Source organism: Juglans regia, chromosome 14 (assembly GCF_001411555.2).
Source record: "Juglans regia cultivar Chandler chromosome 14, Walnut 2.0, whole genome shotgun sequence".
NCBI lineage: Eukaryota > Viridiplantae > Streptophyta > Magnoliopsida > Fagales > Juglandaceae > Juglans > Juglans regia.
This window is the reverse complement of record NC_049914.1, coordinates 8,548,812-8,565,272: the sequence shown is the minus strand read 5'-3', so window position 1 is coordinate 8,565,272 and position 16,461 is coordinate 8,548,812. Positions and strand designations below refer to the sequence as shown.

Below are 16,461 nucleotides of genomic sequence, written 5' to 3'. Positions count from 1 at the left end.
CTCCTGATGATCGGTGATCCACCAGTGGTTATTGCATCTTTTTTTGTCATAATATTGTGACTTGGAGTTCCAAGAAACAAACCACGGTCGCACGGTCTAGTACAGAAGTCGAGTATAGAGCCATTGCAAATACTACAGCTGTACTCATATGGTTACAATCTCTTTGCCGTGAACTTGACATCTCCCAGCCTCATGCTCTTATTCTCAGGTGTGATAATGTCGGCGCCACCTATTTGACAGCTAATCCAGTTTTTCATGCCTGTACCAAGCATATAGAACTGGACTATCATTTTGTACGTGAACATGTGTCAAAGAAGTTGTTGGATGTTCATTTCATTTTTGAGAAGGATCAAGTGGTAGATGTATTGACGAAGCCTCTATCTTCACCACAGTTTACTTTGCTCAAAGACAAGCTTCACATGGCTGCTGCCCCGCTTTGCTTGAGGGGGCGTGTAAGAGATAATGTTCCAGACCAAGTCAAACACAAAGATAAACATCAATTCGAGAAGATCACTCCAGAGATATCCAATTTGTAAATTCAAATACTGAGAGAGATATGGATAAATGTAATTCAATCTGAGTGAGGATCATTCGGTTGTTATCTTCTTATCTTGTAATCAACTATATCATTTATAAATACAAAGCAGGACACCTCCATACGTTTAGAGTGGAGCAGAGTATTCATCAAATTTATTATTGTTTTACTCAGAGAGGACTTTGGTTGATATCGTGTTGCCTCACTTGCGGAGATGTGCTGCTCCAAGTTCACTCTGAAGGAAGTTTGCTCGTTTTTCCTTAAGGTCCTCTCCAATCGTAATTGTGCTCAATTTTCTGATAGACGCATTCATGTGTTGCACTTTTGAACAATCTGCATTACTTAATATTATGCTGTCGTTCAAGATGATGATTCACTGTATGGCACCAAAATTGTGTTGTCAATAAAGATGAGTTATCTCTAGCCCTCTCTCCCTTAGCCATTTTTAGCTCTTTTGAGTTCTATAATTTAGTGCTGCGTGTGCTTGAAAGTCATTTCAGACTGAAGCCTACTCAATATAGTTAGCTACTCATGAGTTGAACGTGTATGAGCCTTGGTTGGTTTCTAAACAACAATGGCATTCACTTTGGTTTTGCTTTGATGTCTTTTCATGATGACATTTTTATCAGGCTCTCTCTGGTGTAGCATCTCTGGATCATTATTAAATTATTATACATCAAAGTTTTATAGAGGCTCATTTTTATTACGGCTTGAATATTTCCCATGCTGACGTGCTATGTTGTGATTCGATGACTAATGAATGAATGATTGCTGCCTCTATTATCTTCCCCCACTTTTGCATCCAAAATCCATATCAACCAATGCAAGGCTCCCATGCACTGCCCTAAGCACCCGTGTCTCTTATGCTCTGCCTAACCTAGCGGCTCACCTTTTGTTGATATTCATTCTTTCCATAGTCTCTTCATTTTGCTAATTCTCAGCGGCAATTAACAGTCAGTTAATAAAGTTGGCATCGATTACAACTTTAGAATCATCCCCAGTATGATCTTGTGCAGTCTTTTCTTTCTGCAGCAACGTCGCCTTTTTTTTTTTTAAAATAAGAGTTGGAGCCACATTTTCAGTAATGACCCTTCTCAAATTTTATTAATAAATCTTCACTTATGACGGATGTACAATCCTAATTACAACAAAGAATTACCAACAATGTGTGCGTGCGTGCGTATATATATATATATATATATATATATATATATATATATATATATATATTATAATTCTCAGGCTTTGTTTTTAAGAAATTTCTCAACTTGTCTCATTTCATCACATTTAATAATTACAACTTTTTTAAATTTCTATACAAAATAAAATAAACAATTCAACTTTTTCAAATTTTAAAAAAAAAATATATATATTAAAAAAATATATTCTATCAATATTTTATTTAATTTTTTAACTTTAATCTCAATACATCTTATCTCATCTAAGAGATGAAAGGTATTTGACAGTTGTAATTTGTAAATATAATTGTAAGGGTGGCTCCCGCTCCTATTTCTTTTCCCACTCGGTCCCTCGGTAATCTCAATTGAGAGCAGTTGGACCATCAAACATGTAGATGCAATTCATGTTCCTCTATTCTTCAAAATTTCCCCCTGCTAATTCATGATGTCCTTATGTCACTAACACCTTGAGATGATTCCTTGCATCTTCAATTTGGCTGCACAGAACTCATTGTCCACAAGAGTCAGCTGAGCTGATGGACAAATTACATCCTTTGATTTCATTGGAGAACTGTCATAAGAACACAAACCATTGATGATTGATAGCAGAAATGTAAAAATGAGTCAGAAGGGAGCTCTGGTGAAGAAATATGACAATAATAAAGCAAGCATGAGGCTGATGATGACTTGCTGGACACCCAAAATTTGATTATACTACTCTGTTGCAAAGTTGATGCTATCACACTCCCTCCACCCAACTGCACCCTGAAAAATCTTTTCCTTTCCTTTTCTTTATTATATTCTTCAGCCTTGCAACATTTCCCCAACTGCCAGTGTTGGCATACAAATTCGACAACAGCAGCTTGTTTCCTGCATTGTCAGGCTCAAGCTCTGATAAATGCTTAGCTGCAACTTTAGCGAGATCAACATTACCATGATTCCTACATGCCCCTAACAATGCACCCCATACGAATAAATCAGGCTCGACAGGCATTCCCTTAATCATGTCATAAGCTTCAGCAAGTTTTCCTGCTCGACCAAGCAGATCCACCATGCATGCATAATGCTCTAATCTTGGAAGAATCCAATATTTTTTTTGCATCAGTTGGAACAGACTTTGTCCAATTTCCACTAGGCCAGCATGGCTGCAAGCGGTGAGAACTGCTGTGAAACTTAGGTGATCCAGTTTCTTTCCCTCTTCCTTCTCCATCTGTTTGAAAAGCTCGATTGCTTCGTTGCAGTAACCATGATTGGCATATCCAAATATCATTGAATTTAAAGTAACTGTGTTGATCTTAGACATCCGATAGAACAAATTCCTTGCCTCAGCTATAAAACCACATTTTGCATACATGTCTACCAGGGCACTCCTTACAAATATATCATCTCCGACTCCAATCACCAATGCATACCCATGAATCTCCTTCCCACGCCTCACATTGGCCGTGGTTGCACATGCAGGCAAGAGACTAGTTACTGTAGCCGAAGTTGGACAGAATCCATGATCCAACAGCTTTCTAAAGGTAGCAAACGCCTCCTCGTTACGAAAATTCTGCACAAGCCCTGATATAACCGATGTCCAAGATACCACATCAGGCTCAACTCCGTTTCTGTGCATCAAACTAAAAAGTTTAGAAACCATCAACTCATCACCCTGTTGTGAAAACCCCGCAATTAAGGTATTCCAAGTCACTACATTAAGCTTTACTCCTAATGCCTGCATATTTTCTACCAAGATGAGTGCTTCTTTAGCAAACCCATGTTGAGCATAACCAGAAACCATCGCGTTCAGTGCCACCAGATTCTTCTCAACCATTCCATCATATACTCGCTGCGCCATTTTAACTCGACCACATTTTGCGTACATATCAATCAATGCACTAGAAACAAAATCATCAGACTCAAACGAACATTTCAAAACTACAGCATGTATCTTCTCCCCGGTTTCTCTATCCGAGACACGCCCACAGGCTTTGAGAATGCTGGGAATGACATACTTGTTTGGCCTCAGGCCATGCTCCTGCATTTCACGGAACAGACCCAGAGCCTCTTGATAAAAGCCGGATCGAGCGAATGCACCAATAAGGACAATCCAACGTCTTACATTTGTAGTGGGAATTTTATCGAACAGCTTGCGAGCATTAGATGGCTCTCCACACTCTGCATAAATAGCAATGAGCTTGGTAGCAAAATGAGTCAGACGAGCCAAGCCGGTGGTGATCAGGTGGGCATGGAGTTTTTTTCCTGAGTGCAACGCTCGATCGTGACCGTACAACGTAGGCATCGGAAGACGTTTTGGAACAAACGGTGAATGATGGTGATCCTGAGGTGGGGCCTAGGGAAAGTCAAAAGCTGTGCCGTCGGATATAATAAGAGGAGGAACCATAGGACTGATTTGGTTCAAAGAGGGCTAATTGAGTAGCCATCATTTTCATTTGGGCCCATCTAAAATGAATGCTGTGGCTAATTTCATCTGTCCGATATATCTAAGCGGATCAAAGCTTTCGGGGATGAGAAGTGATGACTTCAAATTTCCAGGAGCACGAAACGATGCTGCAAACATAATACCATTTCATTTTGCAGCTACAACAGTCTTAGGTTTCTCTTGTGTAGCTTCCAAATTGATTTAAGATGCTATTATAACCCAATTTGGGTAAAGGATACCAACTTCTGGTCTTCTCTTTCTAATATTTGTGTTGAAGACAAAAAAAAAAACATCATCAACTCCAACCCTTTGTAAATACAAAGTGCGGATAAAAGTTGACAAATTTGATACTAGGGGTGGGTAGCATGGGCCCGCCCTCCGCTATTCCGCCCCCGCCCTCACCCGCCCAAGCATGGGTGGACGGCTACCCGCTATTTTGATATTTACATGAAAAAAATATTTAATTTTAAAAGAAATGCACGAAATTTATGCCTTTTAAAAGTCCAATTTAAGTGCAAATTTTCATATTCGTTTTACCAAATTGCTATGGTAAATACAAAGCCTTCTAAAGAGACAATTTCACTAGCTAACCCCTACAACTATTTGTGACCGTCCATGGTTACAAACTTACAAGTAGAAAACTGGACCAATATTCGAAGCGATGTGTCTCGACGAGAATCTTCAAGGACAAGATCACTTGACGAATATGCATGGATTGGCTCTGCCTCTAACGCCACCACACAACCTCTGTTTCTCTCACCTCTGCGCCAGATCTCTGGCTCACCCTTGGCTTCTCTCTTTGCAAAACCAACCTAAACCTTCGATACGGATACGTAGATTCTGCAATTACAAGCAGAAAACGAGGACTACAAGGATTACCCCTTTGAGAGCGAGTCTCAGAGAGTCTCCTTATGAGGTTTTGGGTTTGTCCCCCTCCGCAACTCTTGATGAAATCAAAAGGGCTTATCGTAAACTTGCTCTGAAGAATCACCCTGATGTCAATAAGGAGGTACTATATTAAGCATACAATTCAATACAAGTATTTGTGCTTTCCTTTCAAAAAAACAAAAGTTTACATGAGATTCTTTGGGGCATTTAACTCGAAATAGAGGATGCTTTCCTATTTCGGGTTATTTGAATTCTGAAAAAATGTGGTAAATTCAAGGCTTTATCTTTACCTATTTTTGAATTGCATTAATTGATTTCCGAGTAATTTCGTTTTGGTTGCGTCATATCGTATGCTTTAACTCAATTATTGTTTACATGATTTAGGATCTCTGGTTTTGGTTCTCTAGAAGGATCCCTGAATTATGGCACAGTTTGTATCTGTGTCACGCATACTTGTGCTAGAACCAAAACAAGTTTGTAATATAACTAAATCCACTCTTTATTGGCGATCACATAAAATCATGAAAATCTTTGAACTTCGTAGAATTCGCTCAAGAAAGGAAAAAAAAAGGGGAAATCCACCAAAATATCTTTCAAATTATGTAACAAAATCCCATTGGCCAAATCTAGTGCTTTAGGACGATTATGCCTTAGCAACCCTCCTATACACACCCATATTCATATAGAGCAATGCCCAGTAGTCCTTGAAACTCAAAATGTCATCACGAATTGCTTATGTAAGAGAGTAAGACCAGAAGTTGGAAGATGACTTCTACTCGTTTCCAGTTGTGAACAGTAATTGTAAATAAATCAGAACATTCACAGTGAAGAAGAAGCACACACAGTGATAGAAAATATCTTCATAGACATACGCGATGGGGCATTCGAGGTCCCCACTTCCTCCATTAACAAAAACTATTACAGTCCGAAAGCTCCAGAATGATTCTCCCGCATCACTGGCATGATACTTAACAACTTAATAGGAAATTACATAAAAGACCCTTTACTTATCTTCTAGAAGGCTACTGAAACTTAGCCGTTTAAATATACTAAACGGTGCGTTTCTTACACTAAACTCTTTATTGAAATAACATCAATCTGTGCCGATTCTTCTAATTGACCCAACGACGCCGTAAGCTCCTGCTGCTGTGCGTTTTACCCTTTCCCTTATACGAAGTCCCTTCTCGATTCCTCTTCAGATTTTACATCTGCACTTTTAGTTTCTCTCTCCACCGACCCTAAAGCTCACTCCTTTAGCTTCCATGGATCTCCAAACTTGAAGGTATCTAACATTCTCCCTCCCTTAGAAAACCTTGTCCACAAGGTGTGGATACAAAGCCCTCATTTTCCACAAATTTTCCCAGCTGTTTTCCTCTTCCGAAAGTCCCATCCATTTAATCAACACTTCGGTCAAAGCTCTATCTCCTTGTTGTTTCATACGCGGGTCTCGCACAACCTCTAGTTCCGGTATTACCTCACCGTCACCATTAGTGGGTGGAAGGTTGGCCAAGGGTTGGATCTGATCTCCTATCTTCTTCTTTAAGCACGACACGTGGAAGACGGGGTGGATATGTGAAGTGGACGGCAACTCCAGTCTGTAGGCGACTAACCCGAGCCTCTGAGCCACCCTGAAGGAACCGTAGAAGCGCGGTGCTAACTTCATGTTCCGGCGAGCCGCCACTGACTTCTGGCGGTACAGCTGGAGGCGAAGGTATACCCAATCTCCCTCTGTAAACTGTCGCTCAGTTCTATTTTTGTTTGCATAATTTTTGATCCTTACTTGTGCTGTCGTAAGGTTCCCTTTTAAAATGTTGAGAATTTGTGTCCTATTTCGTAGCATTTGATCCACTGTAACATTGTTAGAGGTCCCTGGAATATAATCCAATAGTCTTGGGGGTACATACCCGTAGAGGGCCTCGAAAGGGGACATCTTGGCTGAACTGTGGTAGGTGCTGTTATACCACCATTCAGCCAAGGGTAGCCACTGACTCCATCCAGTAGGCTTAAGACTTGCATAACAGCGTAAGTATCCTTCCACCACCTTGTTCACTGCTTCGGTCTGCCCATCGCTTTGGGGGTGATAGGCCGAGCTAAAGTTCAGCGAGGTCCCCTGAAGTGTAAACAGACCCTTCCAGAAAGCACTTAAGAACACAGGGTCTCGATCTGAGACTATGGTTTTTGGAAAACCATGTAGCTTGAACACTGAGCCATGGAACACTTGGGCCACCTCTGAGGCTGTGTAAGGGTGTGCTAAGGGCATGAAGTGTCCATATTTTGTGAACCGGTCAACCACCATGAAGATAACTGAGTACTCTTTTGATTTGGGCAACCCTTCGATGAAATCCATTGAAATATCCATCCAAACCTGTTGAGGTATAGGGAGAGGTTGTAGGAGTCCAGCTGGGGGTAATGTTTCATACTTGGAGGCTTGACATGTCTCACACTCCCTTACCCATTTTTTTATATCTTTTTTCATACCTGCCCAGTAGAAGTCCCTCTTCGCTCTTTGGTAAGTCTTCAAATAACCTGAGTGTCCAGCCATGGGGTCAGTGTGTATAAATTGCAAAACCTTTAGTTTGAAGGGGGAATCAGGCACAATAAGGATTCTCCCTTTCCTCAAAATCAGCCCTTGCTGCAGTGTCGTTCCCTTAGGAACCTCTTGATTATTCAACAATTTTCCCATCAAGGCAGAATATTCTTTACTGTTTAGATAACTTTGCTTTAATTCCCCCACCCAATCAGCAGTAGGGAAGGAGATTTGTGCACACAACCCCAAGTCTTCCTCTTTTCTTGAAAGAGCGTCTGCCACTACGTTCTCTTTGCCCCTTTTGTACTCAATAAAAAAATCGTACCCCATTAGCTTAGTAATCCACTTCTGCTGCGCCTCAGTTCCCACACGCTGTTCTAGCAGAAATTTAAGTGCTTGTTGATCTGTTTTAATTACAAAAGGTTGTCCAAGGAGGTACGGTCTCCACTTTTGCACGGCCTTGACTAGAGCAAGTAACTCCTTCTCGTATGTTGACAACAAGAGTGCCTTGCCTTTAAGAGCTTGACTAAGGTAGTAAATAGGCTGTCCGGATTGCATTAAGACTGCCCCAATGCCTTTCCCGCTGGCGTCACATTCAATTACAAATGGTTTGTTGAAATCAGGTAGTTTAAGCACTGGTGGTTGGGAAACAGCTTGCTTCAGGGCTGCAAAGGCCTTGCTGGCCTCTAAATCCCAAGAAAAAGAATTTTTCTTGAGTAAAGAGGTAAGGGGGGCAGCAATAAGTCCATAATTCTTGATGAACTTCCGATAGTACCCCGTGAGCCCTAGGAATCCTTGTAAGGCTGTTATGATCCCACATTGACTGAGTATGAGATTAGTTGATGGTTTATAAGCCCCTAGGCACCATTTCCTCGTAAGCTAGTTTTCAAGGGTGAGTTCTACCTAGTGGGTTCATAACAAATAGTATCAGAGCCACCCCACATCTAAGGCCATGTTGCGACGGTTGCAATCGTGCGGCACGGGGGGTGATGCCGGCATGGCAGTGTTTGCCCGGAGCTAGGAAAAAGACCTAGCGCACAGCCAGCCCGTGTGAGCGCCGGGACCGCCGTGGACGTCGGTTGCGGAGCATGGCGGTTGTTACGATCCCACATTGACTAAGTATGGGATTAGTTGATGGTTTATAAGCCTCTAGGCACCCTTCCCTTGTAAGCTAGTTTTCAAGGGTGAGTTCTACCTAGTGGGTTCATAACAAATGGTATCAGAGCCACCCCACATCTAAGGCCATGTTGCGACGGTTGCAATCGTGCGGCATGGGGGGTGATGCCGGCATGGCAGTGTTCGCCCGGAGCTAGGAAAAAGACCTAGCGCACAGCCAACCCGTGTGAGCGCCGGGACCGCCGTGGACGTCGGTTGCGGAGCGTGGTGGTTGTTACAATCCCACATTGACTAAGTATGGGATTAGTTGATGGTTTATAAGCCCCTAGGCACCCTTCCCTTGTAAGCTAGTTTTCAAGGGTGAGTTCTACCTAGTGGGTTCATAACACTAAATTTCTTCAAATTTCTATCTTCTATTCTATAAAGTTATAAACAGCTAATTTAAACTGCACTTTTGCCGATAGTCCAATATGTCATCCCCGAAGAAAAAGGATGAATGTTGGATTTTGAACTACGAAAGAGCTTCGCAAATTCTTTTATGTATGCAAGGTTGAAGGGTATTCCGTAAATTCTTTTATGTATGGTTGAAGGGTATTCCAGTAGAAAGAAGGATATTTTGCAGAGCCCTAACTTTTTACATTGTTTATGTTCCTAGTGCTTCTATTTATTTTATTAATTTTTTTTTGTTCTTATAGACTTTAAACAGGTGTCGCTTATCACCACACAAATGATTTGCCTGTGCAAGGCTATCATGAGAAAGTAATTGACCTTTGTTTGGAGATCTCAACTTGCTTCCTATAGTTCTGACTTACAGTCTTGATTCTACCAGCATAGCTTTTCTTGTTTCTTATTACTGTGTATTTTTTGATGCTTTAAAGGAAGAGGGGTTAAGTGCTTAACTATATGTTTTATTTTTCGGCAGTTTATCTTGCACCATAATAATTTGGTTTATTGATGTTCAAGCCACTGCTACCGTTTCTAGTTCTGTGATTTTATGACATAAAGTGATTGGGAGTAGGCCCGCCACACCACTTTGTGTAATTCACTGCCAAGTTGACTTTCTTATATGTTCTTCCATCTTACCTCCTCCATACTTTGCATTTCTATAAGTTGCTAATCTAAATCTTATTCTTTTAGCAGCATATAGATAGATGGTGCTAACATGAAAACATATTTGGTGCACAGGCAAATGCACAGGAGAAATTTATGAGGATTAAACATGCATACAATACATTACTGAATTCTCAATCTCGGAGGAAATATGACACTAGAAATGACGGATCTGATTATTCCTATTCTCGCGCTCAAACAAGCCAAAGTAGGAAAACACAAGATGAAGAAGAGTTCTATGGTTTTGGTAAAATCTTTTATCCTATTGAAATCAATCTCATATTTTATGAATTTATAAAGCTCGTGTAAATGGAAGTCAAATTTCTCGTTTACATGTACTGTTCACTTGAGGAGGGATGTCTACTTCAATGTTAATCCCCTACAACAGGTGCCATATAGCCATTGGGATATCTATCTCGTAAAATATGATAGCTGCTGACATGGCACGATTTGGCTGGCACAGTGAGATACTACTTAATTGGAACCTTTACTGAAGGGATCTCTTGGGCCAATGGACTCAAATTCATTCTTAACATCCAAGTAACTGCATTCATCCACAGAAAGTTCTAAAAGATGTCCAGATAGACAAGCATGTAGGGAATGTGAAGTTGAACAGATTTATAATAACAGGAGTTTCCAAATGAACATTTAGACTAATAATCCCGCTGCCTATTTGTGTGAGCTGCGTATTAATCTTCCTGTGTGGTAGACTCTAGTGTCCATGTCCCAGGCACCTTTGATTTCCTTGTTGCCCCTGACTTTCTAACATGTCATCAAACCTTTTTTTGTCATCTGTAGAAACATTTTTTTTTAAAGAAAAAAAAGCCTGGTGGTTAGTCTTCCAGAGTCGATGAAAAATTTTCTGGCCTTTTTCATGTTTTCTATTTTATCCTTGTTTTCAATATTAGGCTTGTTCGCTACGTTCTTATGATTAAGCCCTTTATTCTGCAGGTAATTTTTTGAGGGATGTTCAAATAACACTAGGTAGATATGTTTTCACTGTGAGACATCATTTGGGCCATAAAGCCAAATTTCGTTATCCTCAAATCTTGTTGTGCTATTGTCATTCCCCTTAGTGTTGCAAGTTTACTTTGTCACAGATCACATTGATGTAATTCTGGTTTTGATGTTACAGAGGACTTCTTTAGAGATCTTCAAGAAGAATTCCAGAATTGGGAAGCAAGTGCTGCTTCACAAGGAAAGCCAAAGAGCCTATGGGAAGAATTGGCGGTGAGACCGTGTTGTCTTCATTAGTTGTGTCGTATCTGCGAAATTGATTGTGATCTCTCTCTCTCTCTCTCACACACACACTTTATTATTTATAGAAGAAACCTTTTTTCACATAAAATTATATATCTTGTAAATTTGCACCTGGCAGGAAATTGGAGAAGAATTTGTGGAATTTCTTGAGAAAGAACTCAACATAACTGATCAAGAGGCTGAAGTATATGATGGAACTCAGACAGGCAGCTCTTTTAGAACATCTGGGACACAGAGAAAAGGAAGTCGTGGTGAAGATAAAGCTAGCGAAGGGAGCAATATTGAGAAGAATATTGATGATATAGAAGCTACTCTTGCTCAGTTGAAAAAGGAATTGGGTTTATAGAAGGGAAATGCAACTTTCCAGTGATACTGATGGTATAGAATCTAGTCTTGTTGAGATGAAAAGGAAATTGGGTTTATAGGAGGGAAGTGCAGCTTTAAAGGTGAAGATCAAGTTTGTTGCTATTTTAAACGTGTCACGTTTTGGCTGCAAGGTCTAGCGAATTAGAACTTCAATTACAATTGTCTTGAGATATGGTATGCCCATTGCCCCTTCCCCACTCCCAATGTTTTTATCTTTTGACCTTCGGTATATTAAAAACTCCCCAAACTACCGCTTCATACCGTCATACGCCTTCAAACAACATAGTTAATGTACAATTTGGGGAGAAACATGCTTTCCACTCGAACTGAATAATATACTTGGTTTCACGCCTCCTAAAAATGCCTTTCCGAATTGAGACAAACTGATAAAAAAGTCTAAGCCTAAACCTAAAGACTAGAATATACTCTATAAAATATGCAACCAATTGCATCTCAGAAGTCAGAACCGCTCTCCAAATCGGAAGAAGAATGCACCAGTGCCGGAGTTATGATCAACAGCATACTCAGCTCGTACTAGACCTGGCTTGGCACCAAAACCATAGGAAGACCCATGAACCAGTCGCCTGTAGACCTCGGTCGGGTTCCCCTTGACATCCTTTGAAGTTCCTAGATCATTCCCATGTTCTGCAAATGCATAAATGTGTACCTTTTACAGGAATCCGTATCTCAGCTGCTAGCTGTAAACAGCATCAGGAAGAGGAATCAGATATTTGCTGACCCATTTAACGGTACAAATACAATAAGCATAATCATATTTTGCATACGTAGAGAATTAGATAGTTTCTCTTGTAATGGATTACACACACACACACTCTCTCTCTCAAACATTCATAGCATATGATGACTATTTGAAGGACTGCAAATCAAACTCTTATCTCCTGTAATTTGTACCTCAAGAATGTTTCTGGCCGCACCAATCTCACCCATGTTGTAACCCCTCACAGAATAGGGACCTCCAAGGGTAAAAGCATCGTAACTTGGAAGGTCCCCCACGCAGCCACCATAGTGACCATGAAGAACAAGGACAGGTGATGGTGGTTCACCAGCACCTTCCTCCACTTCCTTCAGCTGGAAAAACAGTGTCAATGTTAGCTGGTGGCTGTTGAAGAACGGAAACTTGCTGCTGATGCCAAGGCCTAGGTCTACCTGCAATTTTAACACTGAGAAAACGTGTAGAAAATGTGACAAACTGGATGACAGCATCCATTCTTGCATATGGACAGAACCTTCTACTTTGACTGTTCATCAGCTCCAATAAACATAAATACTGTGTATCCATTGAACATTGCCAAAGTAGATGGAACGAACGACACGAATCCTATGGACTTCTCAGAAACTATCATTATAAGACCAAAAGGAAGTTTCTAATGGGAAAAAAATGACTGAAAATAAGATGATCACGAGTTCCTTCGTAAAGATCTTTTATGCGCTATTGTCTGTTACCTAACTCTTTTCAAATCCAAATTAACCAATCAAGAAGTTATACATCACAAGAATTTAAGTTACCTGAAATACATTCCTTGAACCAACTATAGCTCCATTTAAGAACTTGGTGTTATCACGCGTAATATTCGCCTGTAAAAATGCCATTTGGTCAATGCCAGTACCGCTGAGGGTTGTTGGAGGTCCATCTGCACTAATTGCTCCATTTGGCAACAGTATTTGACCATTTGGACAGATATTGCTGCTTTCATTACGTGTTGTTATCTCTTCCATTACAAGACCATAAGTGAATTTGCTCTGACGGGTAAAATTCTGCTTGTCGCAGAATGATCAGGATAACATTAGAGTCACCACTGTAAAGTTTACTGAAAACTCCTCACATAACAAAGCAATGAAAAAGAAACCCTCAAACTACCTCCGTAATATTAGCCTTGACACCAGCTCGATCAACCCATATAGGGGGGACTTCTTCTGCCCCTGGCCCACCGGTGAAGACCGGACTCAGTTTCCTGCTATTGAAGCAGCTTACTCAGATTTTGGTTGCGTAGACTATACACGCTATCCAAATAAGGATGCACATACTCAAGTTTGAAGGCAAGATCATCCTGAAAAAAGAATATATCATTGACATCTTATGATACAAGCTTTTGCACAGATGACATGGAATTCCGAGAATAAAATAGACAAAACTCAAAGCGCATATTGAGCTAAGCTTACTTGAGGTTCAAGAAATTGCTGGTAGTCACTGAACCATTAATGGATCTATTTAACCCGTTGATATTCCGGTTTTCAAAAGTAATAGTCCCACCAGGCTGCAATGATGCCTAAGCACGCAACATAGAGATACACAAAGGTAATATGAAAGAAAACACAGTAAAGCCTTCAAACCGGAACCCCAGAAATTTGATGGTGTGTGAAAGGGGCAGAGATATAATTAGTAAAGTATACCAGAGTGGGACGTTCTCCACGTCCAGGAACAATACTCCATTGAAACTTCAGCGGTCTTATGTTCTAGTTCCTTAAGCTTTATTTCAACAATGATCCCTCCTTCCTTCTTCTCATCAGGCCGGGGGTTCACCTCAATGTTGGAAAACAAACCTAGAGCGTTTATGTTCCTCAGAGCTTGCTTCCCTGCCTCTATGTTAAAAACTTCGCCTGATCGAAGCTGTAGGCGGAATTCAAACATTCACCAAGAAAATTAGAAACTTTAGCTACCAATCACACGTTTAAGGGTTTAAAACCAAGCCTGCAATTTTAAAGTCAATGACGCCGCTTATGTTTGAAATTAGAAAGTGAGTATTCCAAAATCAACCAGTCACAAATTTAATATCTCAATTAGAACAATTCAAAAATTAGCAAAGCAAAGAAAGTAAGATGTAGTACCTGTTTGGGCATTTCCCTTCTCACCACGGCAACTTGCTTGTTCCCCTCAATGACATTGCTGAGCTTATCGAGGAACTGGATATTCGTCTGGATAATATCCCCTTCCACCACCTCACAAACCACCGGCTTCGTATTCAAATTCCCGAAATTCACCACCTGCGCGCACGCATACCCTTCGTCGAAATACCACTTCTGGACCCGGTCCCGAATCCTCTGCAACAGCCTCGCGCTCACCTTCCCCTGGTCCCTCAGCATTTGCATAATCTCTATGTGCACCGGCATAGGCAATAGGCATGGCTTTGCCCTCTCGATCCTCCTCTTGTAGTCCTTCTCCAGGCTCCGGTAGTACTCCATCTTCTCCTTATCGGTCATATCAGCGTCCATTTCCATCGGCTTCGACTGCGGCATTAACCCGACATTGATGCAACGAAACTTATCGGCGCGGACTGCCATGTGCTCTTCGTGAACGATATCGTAACGCCGATGGTGCCGTCGGAATTTGTCTTCCCCTCTATGTCGACTTTCTCGAACATCCCGCAGGTTGCTAGGGTCTCGAGTTCTTTCTGGAGCTGAGCCTTGTTGTAGATCCCACCGGGCCTCAAGGAGACCATCTCGAAGGAGTCTTCGGTGCCGATGGTGGTCCAGCGTCTCTTGTCGAGGAAGAGGATCTCGGAGACGTTGTACTTCTTGAAGCCGCTGAGCTTGTTGAGCTGGACGACGATGTTGGCGGGAAGGCCATGTGAGTCCCATCCCTCGTTCTGCGGCTCCTCGGCATTGGTCACTGCGGGAGAGAGAAATCTCCTCCAGAAACTCCCTCCACCGCCACCGTCTCCGTCCCCTCCGCCGCCTGAACCCCCGCCGCCGAATTCTCTAGAGAGAGCGCGGATGTGGAAGAGCAGAGTGGCAGCGGAGGAGGAAGAGACGAAGGTTTTGAAGAGGGGTTTGAAAAAGGATTTGAAGGGTTTAGGTTTTGGAGAGGAGGAGGAGGAGGGAAGGAGAAAGCCGCATCGAAGGGTGCGTTTAGGGGTGCGAGAAGCGAAGTTGGTCCGGGAGGAGAGAGGGGAGGAATGGTGGTGGTGGTGGTTTGAGGCTGTCAAAGACTGCATCTTTCTTCTTCTTCTTCTTCTTCTTCCCCCCCCCCCCCCCCTCACACACACACACAGAGGTTTGGGGACTGAGGCCGGAGGCGGAGGGGAATGTTACAGCAAGACATGGGAGGTTTTGTACTTTGCTCCGTCAACAATTTTAACGACATTGCCTTCTTTGATGAGACGTGAGTATTACGTTATCCAAACTCCCAAACCACCAAATAAGCAAGTAAAATTCGAGCGACTTGTTCCTTTGATTTTTATTTCAACGTCAGTTGAGTTATGGATTTTAATTGAATTGAATTTTATGTTCATGAACATTTCATTTATATATAATTGCTTTATTTAGATAAATATTTAATTTTATTTTATAAATTTATCTACAACTATTGACTTTTTGCTAGTATCTTTATGAAATTATATATACATGTATCAATTCTTAGATTCATCACTATTCAAGTAACATGTTCAGCATTAAGAACGTGATTTTCTCTATTTTTTTTCTTAAATATTTTAAAGATTCTAGCTCATTGTAAATATAGAGATAACACTATAAGAAATTAGGCCTGTGCAAACACAAAAGCCTGACGCACCTGATAAAACCGATCCGATCAACCCGCATAAAATCAGATTAAAATTAGATGCGGGTTGGATGATGTCCAACCGACTTTTAAGTGGATGAAACCACAACCCCCCATCTCTTCTTTCCATTCAGCACAAACCCTTGCCCCCCTCTCTCTCTCTCTCTCTCTCGCACAAACCCTAGAGCCGCTCTCTTTCTATGCAGCAAAAAGACACTACGGACGAAACCTCTCACTGCGAACTGCAGTTCGCCTAATAAGAGATGAGAGTCTCGAAGCAGTTCAGCCCATCCAAGTCTTGTGCAAACCGCGGTGACCTCGACTGCTGCGGCCAATATTTTGAATACCGTACCGGACATCGTACCGGTCAAGGCACTGGAACGAAATATTTCAGTACCGGTACCGTTTCGGGATAATGTTTCGGAATAATCGATATATAAATAAATTATATATATAAATATATATAAAAATTATATTCTAAAATAATAGTCTATATATAAATAAATTATATATAAATACATATATATATAAATTATAAAT

General features: G+C 41.2%; 2 protein-coding genes and 1 pseudogene across 3 annotated transcripts; 1 reads left to right on the top strand and 2 right to left on the bottom strand.

The window, feature by feature from the left end:
• Positions 1-2,001: 2,001 nt before the first annotated feature.
• Positions 2,002-4,367, bottom strand: LOC108989226 (pentatricopeptide repeat-containing protein At5g59600). The gene has a single exon (XM_018962763.2). It carries the CDS (start codon positions 3,995-3,997, stop codon positions 2,453-2,455), a length of 1,545 nt encoding a protein of 514 aa, XP_018818308.1. The 5' UTR covers positions 3,998-4,367; the 3' UTR covers positions 2,002-2,452.
• A 295-nt stretch (positions 4,368-4,662) lies between these two features.
• LOC108989228 (chaperone protein DnaJ-like) lies at positions 4,663-11,617 on the top strand. 2 transcript variants are annotated; one of them, XM_018962767.2, is made up of 5 exons: positions 4,720-5,147; positions 9,855-10,026; positions 10,731-10,763; positions 10,915-11,009; positions 11,158-11,602. In XM_018962767.2, exons 1-5 carry the CDS (start codon positions 4,800-4,802, stop codon positions 11,383-11,385), a joined length of 876 nt encoding a protein of 291 aa, XP_018818312.1. In that variant the 5' UTR covers positions 4,720-4,799; the 3' UTR covers positions 11,386-11,602. The 2 variants fall into 2 exon arrangements, with proteins under 2 accessions (XP_018818313.1, XP_018818312.1); XM_018962768.2 differs by lacking the exon at positions 10,731-10,763 and having other exon boundaries at positions 4,663-5,147; positions 11,158-11,617.
• A 102-nt stretch (positions 11,618-11,719) lies between these two features.
• Positions 11,720-15,379, bottom strand: LOC108989229 (annotated as a pseudogene).
• Between the last annotated feature and the right edge of the window lie 1,082 nt (positions 15,380-16,461).

Excerpts from the sequence above, each read along its gene's own strand:
- LOC108989226 (XM_018962763.2), bottom strand. The coding sequence starts at position 3,997 with ATGCCTACGTTGTACGGTCACGATCGAGCGTTGCACTCAGGAAAAAAA.
- LOC108989228 (XM_018962767.2), top strand. The coding sequence starts at position 4,800 with ATGTGTCTCGACGAGAATCTTCAAGGACAAGATCACTTGACGAATATG. Across the intron at positions 5,148-9,854 it reads ACCCTGATGTCAATAAGGAG|GCAAATGCACAGGAGAAATT; the intron begins GTACTATATTAA and ends TTTGGTGCACAG. Across the intron at positions 10,764-10,914 it reads GGATGTTCAAATAACACTAG|AGGACTTCTTTAGAGATCTT; the intron begins GTAGATATGTTT and ends TTGATGTTACAG.